Source organism: Littorina saxatilis, linkage group LG7, assembly GCF_037325665.1.
Source record: "Littorina saxatilis isolate snail1 linkage group LG7, US_GU_Lsax_2.0, whole genome shotgun sequence".
NCBI lineage: Eukaryota > Metazoa > Mollusca > Gastropoda > Littorinimorpha > Littorinidae > Littorina > Littorina saxatilis.
The window spans coordinates 41,901,266-41,924,665 of record NC_090251.1 but is presented as its reverse complement, the minus strand read 5'-3'; the positions used below and the strand labels follow the sequence as shown (position 1 = coordinate 41,924,665).

Here is a 23,400-nt window from a genome sequence, read left to right as displayed (position 1 = left end):
AGCTTCATGCAATGGATTTGTTTGTGCAGGCCATAATGTTGATAAGATTCTTTTTACAAAAATCCTATTTACTTGCCACACAGAAATGGTTTGAATTGCTGAAAATGTGTTAATGATATCTGCTAGCTGTTGTTACACTGACATGTGAAAGTATATTTCGAACACAAACACAGAAGTTCAACTAGCAGAAGTGGACTTTTAACACAAAACATGTTACATACCTTGGCAAGCTGTTTTGCAGCCATCTTTTCATCTCCTTCATCAGCTTCCATCATGGCCTTGATCTTCTTCTTGTCTGCCCCTGCTTCAATCATAGCCTTGACCTTAGCACCCAGGTCAAACCGCTCTGCATGCATGACCTTGAGAAGTTTGGGGTTCTGTGCATTCAGGCCCTCTCCGACAACAGTGCTAGCATCATCGTCATCATCAAAACCTTGCGATTCTCTCGTTGCGTGGAAAGGAGACTCCTTGGCGTGTGCTTGCAGTTTCCGGAGGAGGTGATGATCCCCTTCAGTCAGAGTGTTGGATGGAGACTTCAGTGTGGATGAGTTGGATCTGAGAGTGGATGACATGGATGTGTTGGTGGCACTGAAGATCTCTTCTATGGCATCGTTGATCTCGTCGTTTTCCCTCTTAGACTCAGAGAACTTGCGCTCCCTTCTTGGCTTCTCTCTCTTCTCGGAAGCACTGACTTCCTTCAGACTGTGGGTCCTGCGAGGTCCACTCTTGCTCTGTTTTGATGAAGAGGATGAATAGGAGGCGGTTGTGATTTCAAACCTGGGAGGCTTACCAGCTGAGTTTTCTTTATAAACAGAATGTTCCTTTGAAACAGACTTTTCTGCTTCTCGATTCCGTGGGGCTGATGGTTCAAGGCTTCTAGCCACAGAAGAAGATATTTCATTCCTAGGAGTTCCCTCCAGCAGATCGTTCAGCTGATTGTCTTTCAGGGAGCGGTCAAATCGATTGATGGCTGCAGCGACATTGCCAGGTCCAGTCATGGAAAGTACCTCAGGTATAGGGGTGAGTATGCCCATCTGGAGCTCTCTGAACAGGTCGTTATTGACTCCCTCAAGGTCTTCAGGCATCACAACATACCTGAAATCAGGATCATCATCATCATCATCATCATCATCATCATCGGCTTCTGTGATCTGCAGCTTAGGCTCCACAGGTAGATCTTTGCGGTGGGTCACATCCAAGTTCATCGGTGGAAAGCCGTCACTAGTCATTGCTGGGATCACTTTCATGGACTCCACCTTTTCTTTCTGGTTCTTGATTTCACGGAATCTGGGTGACGTCAGTGAGATGTTGCCTCTGTTGACGTCCAGATGCTTCATGAGAGTTTCAGCGTCTTCAATGGATTCCACATCAGAAATGTCAGAGTCTGAAGATGTGTCCATATGCAGCTCATGTGCAGCCTTAACGTCAGAAGCGTCCACACACGATGTAGCCACATGCCAACCAATTCCAGAAATGAGAGCCATGTTTCCTTTCGCCGCCATCTGAGCAAGGTGCTCTGCCTCTTTATCCAGTTGCTTGTCTGCTGCCTTCTTTCCTCTCCTCCTTCCAGACCGCACCTGTTTGCCGCTTTTCGGACGACCATCATCACCATCAGTTGACTTACTTTCTTTGCCTTTCGCTCCTTTGCGTTTCCCTGCAGAGGCTTGTCTTGACGTGCCAGAGGCAGGTCTCTTGCTGGTGCTTCCTTTTCTGGCTCCTCCCTTTGCTTGTCGATTTTTGCCTGCAGCTAAGGGTCTACCCTTCATGGCTGCCTCTTTCTCTGCCTTGCCCACAACGCAGCCAAAATCAGACTGAGCCATGGCCTGTCCTGGGCTTCTGTCTCTAGGAGTTTGGTAGGCAGACAGGTTTTCAAAGGGGTTCACAATGACAGGAGTGTGGTCTAGCAAGGAGGGGTCACAGTACCTGGAAATGACCACTCCCTGCTTCGATTTCATGCCGTTGAAAGTGATTTTCACCAAGGGTTCTTTACCTGCTGATGACTGGCCTTCACTCCCCTCTGCTTTCTTAGACAGCAAAGAATCTGATGGGGACTTTACAATGGACTTGGTAGAGTTTGCAACACGAGCGCTCTGAACTGTTTTAGAGTCAGTGCCGAGATTCTGGTCAGTTTCTGTAGAGGTTGCTAACTTTTCACCAAAGTAAGTTTTTGATTTGTCAACAGGAGACGCTGGTACAGACTTTGACACATTTGTCGGTTTTGAAACGTTTGTTTGGCCACTATTGGCCGGGGTTTTGTGAACATTTGGCACAGAAGTAGTAACACTGGTTGAAGATCTCCCTTGAACATCTGAAGCGTTTCCTCCAGTTGGAGCACTTTGAATGGGTTTGGCACTTGTGGGTCCAGCACCTGCTTTAGTTTCCTGTGCATTTTTGGTTGCACTTGGTCTTGGGGAGGACGTGGTTTTGTTCAAGGTCTGCATCACTTTGGCTACATTGACTGCAGTTGTAGTGGCTGCTACTGGCTTGGAGGATGCGGTTGATGCCGCTGTGGTAGATGACGGTGAAGGTTTTGCTGTTGTTTGAGATGGTTGTTGTTTTGAAGTGAGGGATGCTGCTGCTTTTGAAGCAGCAGAATTTGGAGTAAACTTTGCCCCAGCAGAACTGGCAGGACTTCTACCAGTGGCTGAGGTCTCACTAGGGCGAGAGGCACCCATGCTACTGCTGCTGCTTGCTCGGGCCACACCACCCCCAGCCCCGGACAAGCGAGCAGTGATGTCTCTTGCAGAAGTACTGAGGGTTTTCTGTGATGCACCGAGAGGGTTCTGCTTTCTGCCCCCCTCCCCTGAAGCCTTTTTCCCTTGAGCACTAAGCCCAGATTGTTTTTGAGAAGACAAACTCTCGGACGAGGCGGATTTACGTATTGGTGGCGACCGCTCTGAAGCTGACGACTTTTGTGAGGCTGCTACAGAAGAGGACACAGAAGGGGAGGCTTTAGAGACAACAGGTTTTGACACAGCTGCTATATTTGCTGCTGTTGATACTTTGGTTGTAGAGTTCACTGTGGATGAAGGTTTGGAGACATTAGTCCCAGTGTTGGGTGCTGGTTTAGATGCTGGCGTGCTTGCTACTGCAGGCTTGGAAACTGCAGCAGACTTGGATACTGGTACATTTACTGTTGGTGGTTTAGCAACCGGCTGGTTTGCTAATGCATTTCTGTTGCCAGACATGGCACTACTGGTGGGAGATGCTTCTCCTTTCTTAGAATTGTTGACGTTGGCAGAGTTTGCTACCGTTTTGTTCTGTGAAACTTGTTGAGCCTTAGTGGAAGACGCTAAAGACCCCTTGCCTACACAGTTCACAGGAGGCTTTGCAGATGCTGTTGGAGTTGTAATGCTGGGTTTTGGGCCACCACTAGCACCACCTTTTGCTGGTGTGCTGGTTGGCCCAGAAGGTTTTGGGCCACCACTAGCACCACCTTTTGCTGGTGTGCTGGTTGGCCCAGAAGGTTTTGACGGAACTGTTTTTTGGCCAGCAGATTTATTGCTGTTGCTGTTGGGCTGAGAGTTTGGCACAGGAGGTTTTGAGACATTTGCATTGCTAGGCTGGTTTTGTTGTGGGAGAGAGTCACCCGGGGAGCTTTTAGTGGCGCTAGAGTCTAACTGGTTGACACCACTGATGGCAACTTCGGACACTGACATTCTTGACGATTCACTGTTGTGGCGACTGCGGTCACCACCGATACTTTGCTCCTCACTGCTGTGGTGACTGCTGCTGCTGATCACAGTATTCTCCTTGATGTAAGCACTCTCCGGCTTGTCATGACACACACTCTGAGACTTCTTGGGAGGGCCTGAGGAGGAGGGGGCTGAGGGGGGCTTCTGCCTAAAATTAGTGCTGCTAGCAGTCATCACATTGTCAAAGTCACTGTACGAGTCTCGCACGATAACCATACGGCCTTTCCCTGAAAACGGCAATCCTTTCATGGAATCCTGTCTCTGTTGGGAGCTGCCACCAAAAGACAGACCGGGTTGTCCTGTGGATTCTGACACCACATTGCCGATACTTTGGCTTCGCTTGAGGTTTGCAGTGTTGGCCAGATCTGACATAGGCTTGCTCTGCTGTTGCAGAGTTGCTCTTTGAGTCATTCTTAGGCTCTGACTCCTGAACATTTTACCCCCACTATCCCCACTCGCCATGGAAGCACAATTTGGGTCCTTATTCCCATCAGAAGGCTTCTCCCCTGCAGTTCTGCCTCCGGACATTTCCAACTTTCGAATGGAAGTAGGGTCGCTGTTCCTGAAGCCAGTGCCTTTCATGGCTTTGTCTCTGAGGGTGACGGTCAGAAGAGAGGGGTCGCTGCGTCGATACCCTGCTTTGCCAAATCCGACCCCACCTTCCCGGGGAGACGACGAAGCGGTTGAAAGACTGCTGGAGCTGGAAGTCTGGTCACTGCCGGAGGACACCATGAAGGGATCTCTGGGCCGACTGTCAGCCAGGATGAACTCCTCCTTCAGCAAGGAGCGGGAGCGGAGCAGCTCCATCGGGTTGGCCAGGCCCACGCGGAACTTGTTGTCTGGATTTTCGTCATCCGACCGAGGTGATGGCTCCTGAAACAGAAGAGAGAATTTTTACTTCAACTAGTTTTGACAAGTCAGATTTGTTTCCTGGGGTGTTGTCTTATATGACAGAACTGAGGGCTCTTGAAACAGGTTTGAGAAAATGTCCTTAATTAATTTTGACAATTCAGATTTGGCAATTTCAATGGCATACTTGTAGATACTTAAATCTGAGAAAAAAATGTACAGAAAGCTCTTTTTGCTGTTTATTAAACTGTGCTTATTCTTTTATTTCTTTGTGATTAATTAAAAGCCTTTAGACATGTACCTGTGAAAGCCTTAAAAACAACAGAGCCGTTTTCGTCCTTACTAATTTGGAAAAAGTTCAAAGAAAGAAAAACAACAAGCATCTTTCACCACCTTAGCTAAAGGCAAAGTCACTCTCACCTTGGAGGAGGAAGAATCGTCATCTCTGAGACCAGCCTTAGCCAGGGCGCTGTCAAGATTGGAGTACGACTGCTGCGTCAGGAAGGTGGGGGTGGAGGGAAGGATGCGGCTGGAGGTGGGGGGTAGTGACATCATGTGTGTGGGTACCGATGAATGCCGCATGGCACTGGTAGTGTCTGTGGAGAAAAAAATAGAGAAAGGGCGTGTCTCAAAAACGTCTACAGGAAGCACATGGCAATGTTGTCAACGCAAATGCAAGGGAACTCACTCTTTCACAATTACCCATACAAACCCGACAGAGTTATTTCCAGAATTCGGCTATTAAAAGTTCCAAAAATGTACCCTTTCTGGAGTTGTTTTTTTTCTAGTCAGAGGAGTCCTTCTCACCTGTTTCAAAAGATATGGTGTTGTTGGCTGAGTTACACGCGCTGTTGACCTCAGGTATGGTGGTGGGGATGCTGACACACATGGTGGTTTCACGCTCCAGTGGAGTTCTCAGCGGGGACATGTGCTGTGTTGATGAGCACGGCCCTGTCGTGACTGTGCGACCTAACGACAGGGGAATTAATGTGTTCACTATGATTTATTATTTACGCAAGTTTACGCCAGAACAAGTAAGATTATCATTATACAGTGGAACTGTCAATATAAATAAGACCGTAAAATCTGAAAAAGAAAAAATCAGGACTTAAAAAGAAGCGAGTTTTACAAATGGAGGTTCTTCTTGTTCTGGGTTCGATGTTATTTATAATGGCGGTAAATTTACAGATGTTATGAACAGAATTAAATCTGGAAAAATAGAGTCCCTGTCATTTCTAATGTCTTATCCAGTAAATCCAAAACTATGCATGGACCATCCCGAAAGTTTATGGGTTTTTTTGCATCATGACAAGGATAGATGCATGCACTGGTCACATACCTCTGGTCCTAATGATGTTTTCCAGTGTAGATGCCATCTCAGTGATGCTTGTGGAAAAAGGGTCCGAGCCTGTTCGTCTGTGACTGCGACGACTGGGTAAAAAAGAAGAAACAGAACAAAAATGAATGACTAAATATCAATTTATTTACTGAATAATCAACGTGCTGTTAAGGTCATAGATCTTAATTGGTTCAATCATTCGTCAATTAAGATTTGACAAAGGGTCAATGCAGATTCATTCATTAAATGTAACAAAAGAGTAATTTCAGAGTCAATTTTCAGTAACACATATCACACTGAAAATCAGATTACAGAAGAACGCATTGGAATAAAGCCCTATATTCATCCAGTACTAACACTTACATGAATGATAAAGAAAGGTGTTTAGTCCTTGCTTTCTTCAAATTTCCAGTATTTCAGCACACACAAACGTTACATCCAAAGTAAACGTGTATCCATCCTACTCACTTGGTATTTGTGCTGGCATCCTCTGCTTGTTGGTCTCCGTCATTGGTTGATAGGGGCGTGGTCTTACTCAGCCTCCCTTTCATTGGAGCTTGTGCTGGAATAAAGAAAAATAACATAAAATCAGTCAAGAAACATGCAGGTGATGGTGATATCTTCTACAATTTTTGGATGATTCAATAACTACAAATAATCCTTCAAATATAAATTTACATGATAACTTTTCGAAAGCTTGAAATATTTGCTCATAACGGACCTTAAAATTTCCTACAAAAATTGTCATAACAGGATAACTTTGTAAAATGAGAGAAATATTCACTTTAAAGGCTGACATATAGTCCTATTTAATTAGTTTAATTACTTCCAGGGCTTTTCCCATCGTTGCGGGGATGTATAAATTAAGCTTCCTGCAAAGTTTTAGGTTTGAAGTCCTTACCAATTACGAGAAATAATTAATTCTTTATTGCTATGTTTAGCAACAGTTCTCCAGGACTTGGGCTATTTTTAGACCGTCAACACAGACAGTACAGCTTCGTCAATCCCTGCGTGAAGGAAATCGCTCACCTTCCACGTGCAAAACGTAGTGATATTGACACGCCAGATTAGCGCGGTAGCGTATTGTGCTAAGCAGGAAAGCGCGCTTTTCTGTATTCTTGTTAACTTCGCAATTTCCGGAAAACATCCACTTTCACTTTGAGACTGTTCTGTTTACATTCGACACTATCAACACCACTTTGCAATACCGAAATATTTTTTTCTGTGTTCGAAAGCTACAGCCAATCGTTATTATATCCCCTTAGGTACAGTTTTATAACATTACTATTGGCACATGTAAACAATATGAATTAATTAATGAACGCTACGTATATGGCAGCCTTTAAGCCTGGCCAGTTGCAAAGTCTCTTCCACACCACCAATACAGCTGAACCTCTATTTTATCCCCCCCCCCTCCACACACACACACACGTATATATATAGACTCTCCTTCATTTAGAACCTTTCTCTGTCAGATGTTCTGTCCATATTGTCTAATTTTACCTGTATTTAAAGACCTAATTTTCTCAGATTTAAGGATGTTTTGAAAAAGGCATTCAAATGTAAACTCAAAAACATGGGTAGGAAAAAAACACAAATCTAAGCTTCAAACCTGCGCAGTAATGAAAGAATTAAGCCCATACCTCGTTTAGCATTGGACCATTGGGAAAGCATATTCCTGCCATCCTCCCCGGACCTGCGTAGCTCCTCCCCCTGTGAGCTACGACGCCCAGGGGGCGGGGACTCTGGTGACTGGCGGCCTTGAGTGACAGATGTGGGTGAGGGCGAGCCTTTGGAAATGTTAGGCAACACTGGGGGGCCTGGCTTGTTACGTACCGTGCCAAGCATGCGGGTGTTTTCACGACTAAGAAAAACAAAAACACAGCATTTTTCTATCACAATCTTGCACGGAACACACTGTTTACACAACTTACTACTACTAACTTTTTTTTCTATCCCTGTCCTGTGTGAGACAGAACGTCATATTATTTTCACAATCTAGTAACGTTTAAATGAGTTTTCTGTTAACAGAATCGCTAGATCCATAGAATATCTTCAGTCATATGTGGCTTTCAATCCAATGAAAGCTAGGTATGATGCTATTAATACATCAGCTCATTTTTCATTTACTATGAAGCTGACTGATCAGCTATCTTGTCTCACCTGTGCAGCAGTGATGGTGTGTATCTTCCGCTCTCAATCTCCTGTATCATCTGCCTCTCTGCTCGCCGAGCTTTTTCAGAAGCGTTCATCGGCGCACGAGCTGCACCTCCTCCTGTGGAATTATTAAATATTAACAGATTTTTGAAAATCATCATAGAACTTAACCGCAAGGGTCAATTTAGAAAAGTTTGCAACTCAACAATAACATAAACTGTAAAGTTATGACTACCACAGATGCGAAACTAAAGAACTTTTTTTGCTGAACAGGATATTCTTAAAAGTAAAGTTTACAACAATATGTTACAGGCATATTATTGAAATTGTCAATCTAGACTGACTAAGGAATGAAAACAATAAAATACAGCAGTAAAGTCATTAAAATATCAGTACTTACTGGCTTGCTGGCCTCCCCTTTGTGTTCCAAACGTACTTGCATTCATCCCCTGAAACCATAAGTTCCAAAATAATTAATTATCATTCATTTTGGAGTTACTCAGCTGTCTTTAATTTGATGTATGACTGAGAGCAAAATATACACTCATAACAATATGTTATTCAAGATAATAATACTTTGTCTACACATTTCCTAAGAACTGAAAAACATGCAAAATTATACGGTCAAAAAGACAACTTGTTTAAGAAAACTTAAAAATAGAAATCCATTTTTGAAAAAATAACAACTGCAGAATACACAGAGAGAAAAAAGGTAACAAACAGATTTAAAACAACTCACGTCAAAGATAACTTCTCCTTTCTTTCGCCCAGGGCTTTCCTCCCTCGTGGATAACCTTGACCCAGATTCTCGACTTTGAATTCCTCGCACAGCGACAGGTGCCAGCTCTGGAGTGGGATTGTTCTGTGTGGCCTCTGTCCAGGCTTCTTTCAAGGTCATCTTCATCTTGCGAGTCTTGGCAAGGTCAACAGGGGTGAACCCTCTGTCATCCGTCAAGGTCACATCAGCCCCATGTTGCAAGAGGGTGACTGCTGTGCGTTGGTGGTCATTATGTGCCTGTGGAAAATCAACGCAGTCAAAGATTTTAATCAATGTACATGTTATTCAATTTTTGTTGTTGTTGTAATATTCTCTATTTATTTTATTCATTTCTGATTTTTTCCTTCTTCTGATTTTCAGTCATGAAAGCATATTGAGCAGACTCACAGCAAGGTGTCGGAATACCTGTACAAAATGAACCTATATGGTCATATAGGAGACATGTAAGAAACTAATAGGTTTCCTATAGGTTTCATATATGACAAGGGAAAATAGGATAACAACTTACAGAGATGTGAAGCGGAGTGAAACCTGCAAATCCCCGGGAGTTGACCTGTGACCCTCCATCTAGCAAGGCCACTACGACATTGGTGTTACCGATCTGGGAAGCCCAGTGAATGGGTGCGTACTGTCGCTTGTCCAGCTGGGCTGAAAATCAAAGGCACAACCATCATGCAGAGCTCTGAAGTCAACATTAAAGAGAAATTCAAAGCCATAGCAAGATTTGCATTACAGTAGAACCTGTTTTAAGAGACCCCCGACCCCCCCCCCCCACCCCCCCCCCCCTATTTAACGACCTTATTTTTTCAGATGTCCTTTTCATAATGTCTGTAAATTGACCACAATTTAAGACTCTCTCCCATTTAAAACTTGATTTTTACAGATATTCTCATATTGGAAATTGAGGGTGGGGGATGAGGGCGGGATTGGGGGAAGAGATCTACTGCACCAAACTGTAATGAACAGGGGTGAAACCTCTTTTTAAGAGTATACATCATCATCCCCCCCCCCCCCCCTTAATTGTTTCCTGCTTTAGTATGCTTTCTTCCCCATTTTTCTGTTCATAATAAACTTCTATTCTTGCTTCCACTTTGGCTTAAAAAAAAAAAATCAGTGTTTTTATTTTATTTTTTTAAATAACGACATAAAAGCAGGAATCTTAACAGGTACAAAAATAAAGTTTTAGAGAAGCTATATAGTTTTCAGTACCTGGCTCGGAGCCACCTCCAATGAAGGTTTGAACCAGCTTTTCTGCCACCGTTGCTCTGGACTGTGCTGCATAGTGCAGGCATGACCGCCCGTCATTATCACATGCATGCACGTCACTGTGGAATAGAACAAGTGAATCGAGATCAGGTTATTCCAAATATTACATAATGCATGTAGTTTTGGATCATTGGATAATCAGACAAGTTAGCACACTTCACCTTTCATGTTGAGACTATTTCGCAGGACTGAGGATGATTTGTGTTACATTTCCAACCAAATTTGCTGCATTAAATTTACATCTGTTAATAATAATTCAGCATTCTCTGAGGATATTATCGAATCACTCAAAGTTCAAAGCCCTTTCCTTTCTGAGGGAAAAATTCATGTCTTCGTTTGACTGTTTGTTTGTAAAAAGCACATCTTAGAACAAATGTGACCCTCCACCACGAAATGAGTCACATGTCATCTCGCGCGGTTCTGCGCTAGGCTTAATATAAGTCCGGGGAGTGTCTTGTAACAGTGTGAGAGTCACCTTAGTCACAGGCTCATAACTCAAACAGTTTTTGCTCTTTTCTAAAACGGTTTTCACCACTGGATAGAGCATAAAAAACTCTTTAGGAAAATGTAAAAATATGAAAATCATGCAAAGGTGACATGCGACTCATTCCGTGGTGGAGGGTCACAAATTAAACTGTTACCCAAAGCACAATCGCAAAACAATAAGACTTACGCTCTGGCTTTCATCATTTCCTTGGCCACTTCCACAGGGTTGTAGTGTTTGTTAAGCTGTACTGCAAGTCGTTCAAACAGTTGCACGTCTCGTGCCACCAACATCAGGGGAGTCAACCCTTCTGCGTTCTGGCAATTGATGTCGAGCACCTTGCCCGAGGACTGTAAAAGATAAGAAAGTATATAATAGTGAAATATTTTTGCCTCTGTTTTTATCATATCACCTTCATGAAGTCTGACCTATTCTCAGTGACTAAAACACACACCTGTTCTGTGTCTCTTGCTTGCATGTCACAGACACACAAACACGCACTTGTTCACAACAAACACACACATGCATAACTGGACACACACACACGCATGTATGTACGCACACAGGCACGCACGCACACACACTCACACACACACACACACACACACACACGCACACACACACACACACACACACACACACACACACACACACATACACACATCGTTTGACCTCCGCAAAAAAACATAATTACGCTGACACAGCACTCACCAAGAGACGCCTGATGACCTCCAGGTTCCCTTGCCAGGCAGCCTGCAGCAAGAGACGATGCGAGCACTCACTCGCCCTGTTGACAGAGTCGAGCAGCATGGTCTTGGTTCCGCCAGTGGCCACCTCGAGTGCTGTCTGGGCCTCATAGTTACGCAGGGTCGGGTCCGCTCCATGACGCAACAACAGCTGCAGGATCTGAACATTTTGTTACGTAAAGTGTCTGTTGTAGTGTTGGTGCACACACCCTCCATGTTAAGTTTTTATGACCTGACTATGACCCTGCTGTGACCTTGAATATTGTTGAGGGTCAACATGATGTGGGTGGTGCCAGGTGATTATCATGCCCTAGATGTGTGCAAAGCTTCGAAGCTCTAGCTTCCAAAACATCTGAGATAACCTCAATGTTAGGTGTTTTTTGGTCCACAGGGATGAACACTCCTCACTACTAAGACTTAATGATTATTGAGCTAGGTGGGCGGGGATGTAGCTCAGTTGGTAGCGCGCTGGATTTGTATCCAGTTGGCCTCTGTCAGCGTGAGTTCGTCCCCACGTTCGGCGAAACATCTATTTCTCAGAGTCAACTTTGTGTGCAGACTCTCCTCGGTGTCCGAACACCCCCGTGTGTACACGCAAGCACAAGACCAAGTGCGCACGAAAAAGATCCTGTAATCCATGTCAGAGTTCGGTGGGTTATAGAAACACGAAAATACCCAGCATGCTTCCTCCGAAAACCGCGTATGGCTGCCTAAATGGCGGGGTAATCAATCAATCAACGGTCATACACGTAAAATTCCACTCGTGCAAAAAATACGAGTGTACGTGGGAGTTTCAGCCCACAAACGCAGAAGAAGAAGAAGAATTGAGCTAGGTGAGTCAATAAAATTAAAACCAAACAATCTGAACAAATTGCAGGAAGTCGGTCTATCAACAAAAAAATATCATGACATTTTTGTTTACAAAAAAGAAAAGAAAAAAGAAAAAGAACTAAAAAGCAAGGAAAGAACAGCAACTGTCTTGCGTTAGTCAGACCAGAGTTTACACAAATTAAGTAGCATCCCTCCTGCCATTTATTCTAAAAATGTCCTGAAGTTGTATGTATAGTAGTGCATGTGCACTGACCTTATTGTGTCCTCTCTTGGCAGCCCAGATGAGTGCAGTGTTACCAGTGCGCTTGTCCTTGCAGTCAATGTCAACAATGATGTCACTACGCTGCACCAACAACTGTTCAATCTTGCTGCAGTCTCCATCCTGTAATAGGTCAACACCCATAGAGCAATTAGAATATCATACAAATTGATGCATTCACAATCGCATATTCAATCAATCAATATGAGGCTTATATCGCGCGTATTCCGTGGGTACAGTTCTAAGCGCAGGGATTTTTTTAATTTTTTTTTATTTTTATTTTATGCAATTTATATCGCGCACATATTCAAGGCGCAGGGATTTATTTATGCCGTGTGAGATGGAATTTTTTTTACACAATACATCATGCATTCACATCGGCCAGCAGATCGCAGCCATTTCGGCGCATATCCTACTTTTCACGGCCTATTATTCCAAGTCACACGGGTATTTTGGTCGACATTTTTATCTATGCCTATACAATTTTGCCAGGAAAGACCCTTTTGTCAATCGTGGGATCTTTAACGGGCACACCCCAATGTAGTGTACACGAAGGGACCTCGGTTTTTCGTCTCATCCGTTTTTCGTCTCATATTATGCACGCAGAGACCTGGGGATGCTATTGAACATATTTCAGCCCTTGCAAAAAAGGTCAAATGAGACCATAAAACAGGAAAAACAGAAACTTGAGCAAAACTGAAAAGCCAGTTGAGGATCGTAGCACTCTTAATCAAGTTACTATAAAGTCTACACTGAGAAAAGCAAAAAAATGTAAAACCTGTTTATGAAACGGGACCATATTCTATTAACTGAGAATTCATCAACATGGACTCACCCTGGCAGCACTCAAAAGCAGGTCGTCCAAGTCCCCAGCACTGCCGAGAATAGTGTTGGCGATGTCAAAGTAGGTCCCTGCAGACCCCACTCTGTTCGATGCAGACGACACCCGCTGCGGCCTTGATACCAGTGCCATCTGTTCCCCCTGGTGGCCTGTGTTGGAAGCGCTACCTCTTCCATGGCCGCTGGACAAGGGTCTGCTCTCTGTCTTCATTGTCGCCAAGAGTGCACTCCCTTTGACTCATCCTTATGTCTCATCAGGCTGAGGGTGATGAAGTATCAAATTCTGAAAAAGAATTGAAGGGAAAATGGGTTTAAAGATTGTCAGATGAAATGTGTTTTGTTTGTGAAATCTTGAGATCGTGAGATATCAATCTGTGTATTGAGGACGTGGTAGATAGGACCTACTGCTGGGCAACTGATTCAAGACTGAAGAATCTTTAGAATCGAGGAAAGTCTTCTTCAGCACTGTCACTTGTTTCTCCTCATAGAGACAAGGACAACAGAAGTTGTCCACTCTTGGGAGGTGTCCTCTCATCAAAGGGGCATCACATTGCAGGTAACGCTGTATAATCAGTGGTCAGTTCAAGATGTCACACTCTATAATGGACTGAGATGAACATTGCTTGATTAAATGTACTGAGAACTAAAGTATGGCCATGGGTTAAAAGGGAATAGAACTAGCAGACAGGTCAAGAGAAGAATCACTGGGTCTGTCTCACCAAAGTTCAGACGGACTAACAGACACTATGGGTGAATCAGCGCCACAACAAATACACGAACAGAGTCAGCCAGACTTTCAAACGTCTATAGGCCTAGTGCACTCAAGAAAATCCGAACGCATAGCTTACTTGGGCCACAGGCGGAAGGTATCGTCCACTGGACTACTACTATCACAGAAAGACTACTTCCGCCTGTGCTTGGACTGCACAATGAAGAAACTACGCTTAGCGGCATTACGTTGTCTTAATCTGCTCTAAAAGTTCAGCTAGGTAGTATACGTGCTGTAAATAAAACCAGAAAAATAAGCTTTTCCCTCCCCCCCCCCCCCCCCCCCCCCCCTCCAATGCGGTTCTACCACTGAGACCACCCCAGTCTCAGCCGACTGACTGCCTGTCAATACCTGAATAGCGGCCCTGCGACATGGCACGGTTTTATTTGGTTGCATTCAAAGCAGTACGAACGTCGACCTTTGCTCTTGTCTGTGACTGGTTCTCTCGTGGGAGTCACAAGGCCAATGACCGTCAGGTCATGCATAGTCTTGGACTAAATGAACCCCCTCTCATGATCATCCCCAGGAGTGAGATACACGCCAAAGCAAAGATGAATTCTATCATGGAACCCCCTTTTTAACAATTAACCCCTCTCCGCCCCCTCCCGTTTTGAGATCACCCCATCCCCTCTTCTAAAACTCTAGTTTCCAGATGTTTTGTTTATAGTTATAAGCCTACTCTCTGTAAACCTACCTCTATCTTAAAACTCCTTCCCGGTCTCTAAAGACCTTATTTTGTCAGATGTGTTTAGGTCTTTATTGGGGGGGGGGGGGGGTTGTCCACTCTGTGAACGTTCTAGGACCACCCGTTTTTTCAAGGACAAGGTACACGGCATAACAAAAATCAATGATTCAGTCTCGGATCGAATGCAACGTATTTTAACATTTTGCATTGTGTAGTAGTCTAAGGTTCTTAAACATAGATCCCTCCCCATCAAACCCAAACCGGCCCACACCCCACCCCTAACCTCTGTTTTCTGAAGGACACGCAGGGAGATACACATCATAGCACGGTTCAATACTTGTGATTGTATGCAACGCACTTTATATATATTGCATCATGCAGTAAGCGAGGACTGGAGTTGCATTCATTTCAACCTTGGTAGCGTCTCTCTCTCTCTCTCTCTCTCTCTCTCTCTCTCTCTCTCTCTCTCTCTCTCTCAAGGACATATTGTAAGAAAAGTCTCAGCCTTAAATCTTTATCCTTGTAAAATAAAGTTTCAGTCTCAGTCTCGGTCTCTCTCTCTCCACTCTCGTCTCTCTTTCTATTATCGACCTCAGAGAATAAGTATTTTGACCGTTTAACAATGGCTAAGACCGATATCAAGGTGCAGGTTCTGTTACAAGTTTTATTTTTGGATGTTTTGCAGACCAGTGAAAGCATTGCCTTAGCTCACAGTGTAAAATGCGCTGACCACCAGAGCCGAATGGCTGATGTCGAGCACAGGAATCGGATTCATTAGCTTTCAATCGTCTTTTTCCTCTGCGTATGTGTGTTTCTGTGCATGTGTGTGGGTGTGGTTGTGTGTGTGTGTGTGCATGCGAGAGAGAGAGAGAGAGAGAGAGAGGGGGGGGAGAAAAGGTGTGTTTCCGTGAGTGCGTGTGTAGGATAGGTGGGGGAGGCGTCAGTTCATTGTAACTAACGGGGATACCATAATGCATACAAAAACACCTATTTCGCATTTGAAGATGCTTTCAGTTGATTACCATTGTAACATTAACAAGTGTCTTTTTCATGTGACCTAACGTGGAACAAACTCAGTGACTAAACGCTGACACACTCTCTCGGAACCGGTCAGCGATGGAGACTGATAACCTTCGTACAGAGCGCATCATATACCGATCTCTATCCTTAGCGGATTATGACTTTATTCAGTTATTCTGTAGAAAAACAGAAATGCTGGAGAAAAGCTGTTTGTTTCTGCAGCATTTCTGCATAATGTCATCTTTCGCGAGAGCAACGTTTTTTTCTGCAGTAAAACAGTTTTACGGCAGTAAACTTGAAATCAAGAATGCTGCAGTAAAACGGTGATGTTGTTTTACTGGAGAAAAACTGTTTACACTTTTTCTTCAGCATTTTGGCATTAACAGTTATTCTGCAGAAAAACAGAAATGCTGGAGAAAAACTGTCTTTTCTGCAGTATTTCTACATAATGTCATCGTTCGCCGAAGCAACGGGTTTTTCTGGAGCAAAACATTTTACTGCAGTAAAATTGAAATCAAGAATGCTGCAGTAAAACGGTGCTGTTGTTTTACTGCAGAAAACCTGTTTACACTTTTTCTGCAGCATTTTGTACTGGCTCATTATAATGTTGGAGCACGCGAGCCCCCTGCTGTCGAGAGATGGACTCATCCAGAATTACCAATAGTTGTGCGTGACACGAATGTATTTTGTTTGTCTGACTTCCTTTCCGCCGGAAGTTCAAAGTTTCAAATTTGAAATTGTTCACGTTCGGCCGCCATTGGGAAGTTGAATATAATGCCCTTATGCTACACGCCTTCTGATTGGTACACTGCGGAACAAACTATTATACTATCCCAGGGGGCGACGAATACAAACGCTACTTTACAAGGTCGTTCGTTTTTCTCCAGAAAAACTGTCACAGACTATTCTGAAGAAAAAGTTAATCGCAATAATGCTGCAGAAAACCAAGTAAACATTATGCTTCAGAAAAACTGTTTTACTGCAGTAAAAAACGTTGCTTCGGCGAAAGATGACATTATGCAGAAATGCTGCAGAAAAGACAGTTTTTATCCAGCATTTCGGTTTTTCTCCAGAATAACTGAATAATGTCATAATTCGCCAAGAGCCAGTACAAAATGCTGCAGAAAAAAATGTAAACAGGTTTTCTGCAGTAAAACAACAGCACCGTTTAACTGCAGCATTCTTGATTTCAATTTTACTGCAGTAAAATGTTTTGCTGCAGAAAAAAACGCTGCGTCGGCAAAAGATGACATTATGCAGAAATGCTGCAGAAAAGAACGGGTTTTCTCCAGCATTTGTCCGTTTTCTGCAGAATAACTGAATAAAGTCATAATCTGCTAAGGATAGATCTCTGCAAGAACAACAGGACAGCGATATAATTTATAATATATCCAGACATTTAATTGCACACTAGATTTAACTGAAACTGTGGCGTTGCAAAACATAAGTGACGATAGAACATGATTGACTGTACCTAGTGCCCATGGTTCATCGAATTTACGACCTATGCGGTCACGGTCAAACCGGCTCAGTCACGGCTGAATTATTCACATCGGTGATAATGTATCTACCGTGCTTTTGCCATTAAAAATGGAAAAGTCAGGCATTAGGTTGCGTGTACTGTTGATTTGAAAGATCCAAGTGGCAGTGCTGGGCATGCAATCAAGGCATGGGAAGTTTGATTACATCAGAGTAATCATGATAAAATTGGCGGACTGGCGTTTGACTGAAAAAAGATGCACATACAAAAGCACTGGGAGGGTATTTAGTAAACTATCAGTTAACGAGCGCGCGTGCGCACACACACACACACACACACACACAAATGCACACAAACACACACAGGCACATACACGGCAAACACACACATATGCACACATACACACTCACACACGGCACGCTTACACATCCACACACACTTCATTAACAAAAACAAAATTCACCATAACAAACACTTTGACCCAAAGCACTTTTCACAAAGAGAAAATCACACCCAGCAACACAAAAACACTCTTTGACATCCACAAATACAGATCCACCTCCCACATACTCCTACCACGCAACAGATTTACGACTCAATACAAAGCACGTCCTTTGCAGGCAGTGGCAATCTAACCCCACACACACGCGGACAGCTCGCAACCAACGCCATGCGAGTAGTTTGTATGACATAAGGCAAAACAAAAAAATAGGTGTGGTTAAGGTAACATAGCCCAAAAAAATAGGGTAGGAAGGTCGGCAATCACTTTTTTTTTTTAAACTTTTTTTCTAATGTGTACAAATTAAACCTACTTGACCGGGAAATAAGTGTGCGACTCGAGCGCTTTCGCTTTCATTGCGTTTTCTGCACTCGTTGGCTCACGTAAGTGTAGCCTATGCGATCATAACTTTGTCTGTCTGTGCGTGCGTGCGTGCGTGCGTGCGTGCGTATGTGCGTGCGTGCGTGCGTGTGTATGTCTGTGGTAGAAACTCTAACATTTGAAGACGTCACATTACATTGACGTCACATTATGACGTAAGAGGGTTAGACGTCACGCGAAGGAAGTACTGAAAGTCTCGGTCATTGTTATTTTGAGCGGGCCGAGACTAGTTGGCAGTCGTGTCCCTGTAAGTAGGCTACATGCAGACAGACAGATCTAGATCTAGTGTCTCGCTTTCTTGCACAGTTTCACCTATGCTCTTTCTGTGTGTGTGTGTGTGTATGTGTGTGTGTGTGTGTGTGTGTGTGTGTGTGTGTGTGTGTGTGTGTGTGTGTGTGTGTGTGTGTGTGTGTGTGTGTGTGTGTGTGTGACGGAGTGATTGAGTTTGTGTTACTGTTTGTCGATTTCTTACGTGAGCCTTGATGGCTTCGCCTCTTGTTTTCTTGTTTTTTGGTTTTTGTTTTGTTTTTGTTATTGTGACAAATGTAAAAAAATGTTATAGGGTCGGCCCCTAAAAATAGGGTAGGTCGGGTTACCGTAACCACACCTATTTTTTTTTTAGGCCTAAAGGCTATATTGAGAGCGGTACAATACAGCCATGTGTATTGGAAACGCAAGCCAACAAAAGCCAAACCGCAACTTTCACCACGAACATTATATGATACACGGTCCCGTAGTCGATTTTTCACTAATCCGGTTTACTGTGCTTGCTGATTAGCGGTACAGGTGCGCGACAGAAATCTGTTTTGATATAGATCGGCCATTTTGACAATCGGATAGAATAGCAGAAAAGGCCAGTCGGAAAATAGAGCTCAACATGCAGATGCAGCTGAACTTATGCTAATGATTCCCGCAAGGAAGAACAAATTTGCCGGCAGTTAAAACAAGGAGAATAAGATCAAGTAAACATATTTATCAAGGACGACACCAACCCGTTTTGTAATTCAGTTTATTATGCTCTAATAAAGACACTAAGTCAAGTTATTAAGGATACTGCCTACATAATGAAGAAAAAGTTAACATCTACATTAACATGGTGTAATTAAATTGTGACACTGAGCGTCGTAGGAGGTCAGCAAAATGCCAGTCACTCAGTGTTCACTATGTGTTAACAGAAATAACAACCAAGCCTATTCAGCAGTTGCTGAGTTATACAGACTGCGACAGTAACATACTCGTGATACCGGATGAAAATAAATCTCTGGATCTTACCCTGTAACTAATATTAGCCTCGCACGTACCGCCGATAGTTTTTGAGAGTCTGGATTGCATAATATTAGTGGTATAGTGTTACTTGAGCTGGACTTACTGTAGGAGTGACAATTTAGACAGTTAAATCACTTTGTTCTTTAAAGCCAATTTCTTTCTGATTGAAGATCGATGTTATCACTCCAACAATAACAATTAACTTAATTACATACACGTACAATTTGAAGCTACAGACGTATTTGAAACACATGCACTGCTATGCATGGGAAGTCCTTTAACGAGTGTGCGTGCGCAGGTACATCTTACGCTGACAATGACAAGCTAAGGACCGGCACGGTTGGCCTAGTGGTAAGGCGTCCGCCCCGTGATCGGGAGGTCGTGGATTCGAACCCCGGCCGGGTCATACCTAAGACTTTAAAATTGGCAATCTAGTGGCTGCTCCGCCTGGCGTCTGACATTATGGGGTTAGTGCTAGGATTGGTTGGTCCGGTGTCAGAATAATGTGACTGGGTGACTTCTGTCAAGCGACTAATCACCAAGACGGCCATCAAGACCTGCGAGCTAGATCCCCTGCCAGGCTTCCTCTTCACCAAGTGTCTGGACAAGCTCCTGCCGTCTATCACAGATATCATCAACATATCCCTGGCCACAGGCGTCGTTCCCGACTGCTTCAAGTCTGCCGTTGTCCGCCCACTCATCAAGAAGCCCGGCCTTGACGTCAACGAGTTGAAGAACTACCGTCCTGTGTCCAACCTGCCCTTCCTCTCCAAGCTTCTGGAGCGTATCATCCTGGAGCAGTTGAGCGCCCACCTGTCTCGGAACTCGCTGATGCCAGTGTACCAGTCAGCGTACCGCCCTCACCACAGCACCGAGACGGCGCTCCTGCGAATCACCACGGACCTCCTGAACGCAACAGATAGCGGTCTCGTCTCTGCCCTTGTGCTGCTGGACCTTTCCGCGGCCTTCGACACGATCGACCACCAGCTACTCGTCGATCGCCTCAGTTCCACGTTCGGCATTCACGACACCGCCCTCTCTTGGTTTAGGAACTACCTCCAGAACCGCTCTCAGACTGTCACCACTGATTCGTTCTCTTCTCAGCCTGTCCCTGTCCGCTTCGGCGTCCCACAAGGATCTGTCCTCGGCCCTGTCCTTTTCACCCTGTACACTCAACCCCTCTCCCTGGTCATCGAACGCCACGGCCTGAACTACAACTCCTTTGCCGATGACACGCAGCTCCAGAACAGCGCCAAGCCGGAGGACGTTGACGATCTCCTTGGATCCATCTCCAGTTGTTTCACTGACATCAAGAACTGGATGACTGAGAACAAGCTGAAGCTGAACAGTGAGAAGACGGAGGCCCTTCTCGTTGGAACACGACAGAAGATTGCTTCCCTCACTGTGACCGACCTCCAGCTGGATGACGCGACTGTTCCATTCTCCCCTGCTGTCAAGAGCCTTGGCGTCTTTCTCGACTCCACTCTCTCCATGCAGACACACATCTCCTTCATCATCAAGACCTGCTTTTTCCACCTACGACGCATCGCCTCCATCCGTCGCTACCTCACCCACGACGCCTGTGTCAAGCTGGTTGTCTCCCTCATCTTCAGTCGTCTGGACTACTGCAACTCCCTTCTGGCTGGCCTCCCCGCCTCATCCATTCATGGCCTACAACGAGTCCAGAACGCCGCTGCCAGGCTGACGTTGAGGAAGACGAAGCGAGACCACATCACCCCCCTACTTCGCTCCTTGCACTGGCTCCCTGTCAACACCCGAATCTCCTACAAACTGTCCACTCTGGTCTACAAGTGTCTCAACGACTCTGCTCCCGAGTACCTTCAATCCTCCCTGGACCTGTACACCCAGCCCTCCGACCGTCCCCTTCGTTCTGCTGCTGACCCTCTCCGCCTCCACATCCCTCGCTCGAAACTCGCATCTGCTGGTCAGCGTGCATTTCCCTCCGCGGGCCCCTCCGTCTGGAACTCCCTGCCGCTTGAGCTTCGCCAGAGCCCCTCTCTTGACGCGTTCAAGAGTAGGTTGAAGACTCAGTTCTTCCCGTAGCTGGCTGCGACTTTCATGCTCGACGTGATGTGCTGTGCCCCAAAAGACATTCTTGTGCTGTGCTCTGTGAGAGGTGTTTTCTTTGTGCTTAATATTATTTTGTTTGACCTAGCTATTGATGTGTACATTGTTGTTAAACAGTTGTTTGTTTACCAGGGTTTGCTAGTGTGTGATAGGGTTCGTGTCCGTCTGAAGATGTTAGTTTCTTTGTTAGTCCTGTGTTGACAACTCTTCGACAAGCGCTTAGAACTGTACCCACGGAATACGCGCTATATAAGCTTCATATTGATTGATTGATTGATTGATTGTGTGTGGCGCACGTTATATGTCAAAGCAGCACCGCCCTGATATGGCCCTTCGTGATCGGCTGGGCGTTAAGCAAACAAACAAACAAAAGACAAGCTAAGGCTTGTTTCATGCATTGACCTGCATAATTCCACCACTGAGCTTTCACACCTGTAGCTGAGAACAAGGAAGTGAAGCTCGACGAAACCAAAGAACTGCAAGGCCACCTGACCTATACATCTGTATAAAGAACAAAGCCCCCACCCGACAAGAGAAACTAAAACACCACGTGGGTCTGATACGCCCAAGCGTATCGATGCGACAATAAAAAAGTACAAAATCCGTCAATCACACTCCACTAACAATAAACATTTCAAAAGGTACGCCTATCTGATGTTTATCATCAAGTAAGTAACAATCACTTTTAGGACAGTAGTTATCTGAGCTATATCTGTCAAGTGCGAAAGGGATGCTGTAGGCTGACAGGTGTCAATGTGGGCTGGCTTCTTTACGTTCTGATAATGGTTGCGTGTCCTTGAAGAAGCCTTCCTTCCGAGTAAACCGTCAAGTAAATCACAATAAATGTAAGTTGAAATACAAAAGTATCATACGCTCACCAATTCAAGGACAGCACACACTAAAATGTCAAATTTTCGCCCATGGAGGCTTTTTCGGGACTTACAAAAAAATAAATACAAATTAAGGGAAACAAAATACACAAGCAAAAGCAACACAGAAACAAAATGGGAGGAAAAAGAAGGTGGAGGGAAACAAATCAGACGTGTCAGTATATGGAATAAGAACATCCTTCCGTCACTTGGACTCATACCGAAACTCTTCAGAGTGGTTGATTGCTCAGTGTACAGAGTTGGAATGTTCTGTGAAATTGGTTTCCGCCTCTGTGTACAGAGTTGGAATGTTCTGTGAAATTGGTTTCCGCCTCTGTGTACAGAGTTGGAATGTTCTGTGAAATTGGTTTCCGCCTCTGTGTACAGAGTTGGAATGTTCTGTGAAATTGGTTTCCGCCTCTGTGTACAGAGTTGGAATGTTCTGTGAAATTGGTTTCCGCCTCTGTGTACAGAGTTGGAATGTTCTGTGAAATTGGTTTCCGCCTCTGTGTACAGAGTTGGAATGTTCTGTGAAATTGGTTTCCGCCTCTGTGTACAGAGTTGGAATGTTCTGTGAAATTGGTTTCCGCCTCAGTGTACAGAGTTGGAATGTTCTGTGAAATTGGTTTCCGCCTCTGTGTACAGAGTTGGAATGTTCTGTGAAATTGGTTTCCGCCTCAGTGTACAGAGTTGGAATGTTCTGTGAAATTGGTTTCCGCCTCAGTGTACAGAGTTGGAATGTTCTGTGAAATTGGTTTCCGCCTCTGCCACATGCGTCGATAGACGAATTCCGAACATAACTCTATCGCGTGTGTATGGGTTGTGAAAAAAGAGTAGCCTACCTTTGCTTTTAGGGGGACAAACATTCCACGGGCCAATCACTAGCGCGGGGTGTGTCGGAAACACGTGGACAAGGAGCACGAGTGGATTTATTTGTCCCTATAAAAGCAAGGGTGTTCACTCTTTCACAACCAATACAAACCCGACAGAGTTATTGTCGGACATCGCCTATTCGCTGACTTTATACAGTAAAACAAAACAACAACAAAATCGGCACGATCTCCAAAGAGTATATTGTGTATGCATTTAAACGATTTAA

At 44.5% G+C, this 23,400-nt stretch overlaps 1 protein-coding gene across 1 annotated transcript in view; it reads right to left on the bottom strand.

Annotated features, from left to right (window-relative positions):
* The window catches only part of LOC138971488 (uncharacterized), a 65,548-nt gene that overhangs the window by 15,067 nt on the left and 27,081 nt on the right, over positions 1-23,400 (bottom strand). The window contains exons 2-16 of the mRNA XM_070344225.1: positions 13,240-13,527; positions 12,399-12,527; positions 11,280-11,474; positions 10,758-10,918; positions 10,028-10,143; positions 9,327-9,466; positions 8,780-9,055; positions 8,441-8,489; positions 8,047-8,158; positions 7,527-7,747; positions 6,352-6,445; positions 5,884-5,975; positions 5,352-5,513; positions 4,965-5,140; positions 222-4,568 (exon numbers count right to left, since the gene is read on the bottom strand). Coding sequence (XP_070200326.1) covers positions 222-4,568; positions 4,965-5,140; positions 5,352-5,513; positions 5,884-5,975; positions 6,352-6,445; positions 7,527-7,747; positions 8,047-8,158; positions 8,441-8,489; positions 8,780-9,055; positions 9,327-9,466; positions 10,028-10,143; positions 10,758-10,918; positions 11,280-11,474; positions 12,399-12,527; positions 13,240-13,455 — 6,486 coding nt within the window. The 5' untranslated portion in view covers positions 13,456-13,527. The remainder of the gene's footprint in view (positions 1-221; positions 4,569-4,964; positions 5,141-5,351; positions 5,514-5,883; positions 5,976-6,351; positions 6,446-7,526; positions 7,748-8,046; positions 8,159-8,440; positions 8,490-8,779; positions 9,056-9,326; positions 9,467-10,027; positions 10,144-10,757; positions 10,919-11,279; positions 11,475-12,398; positions 12,528-13,239; positions 13,528-23,400) is intronic.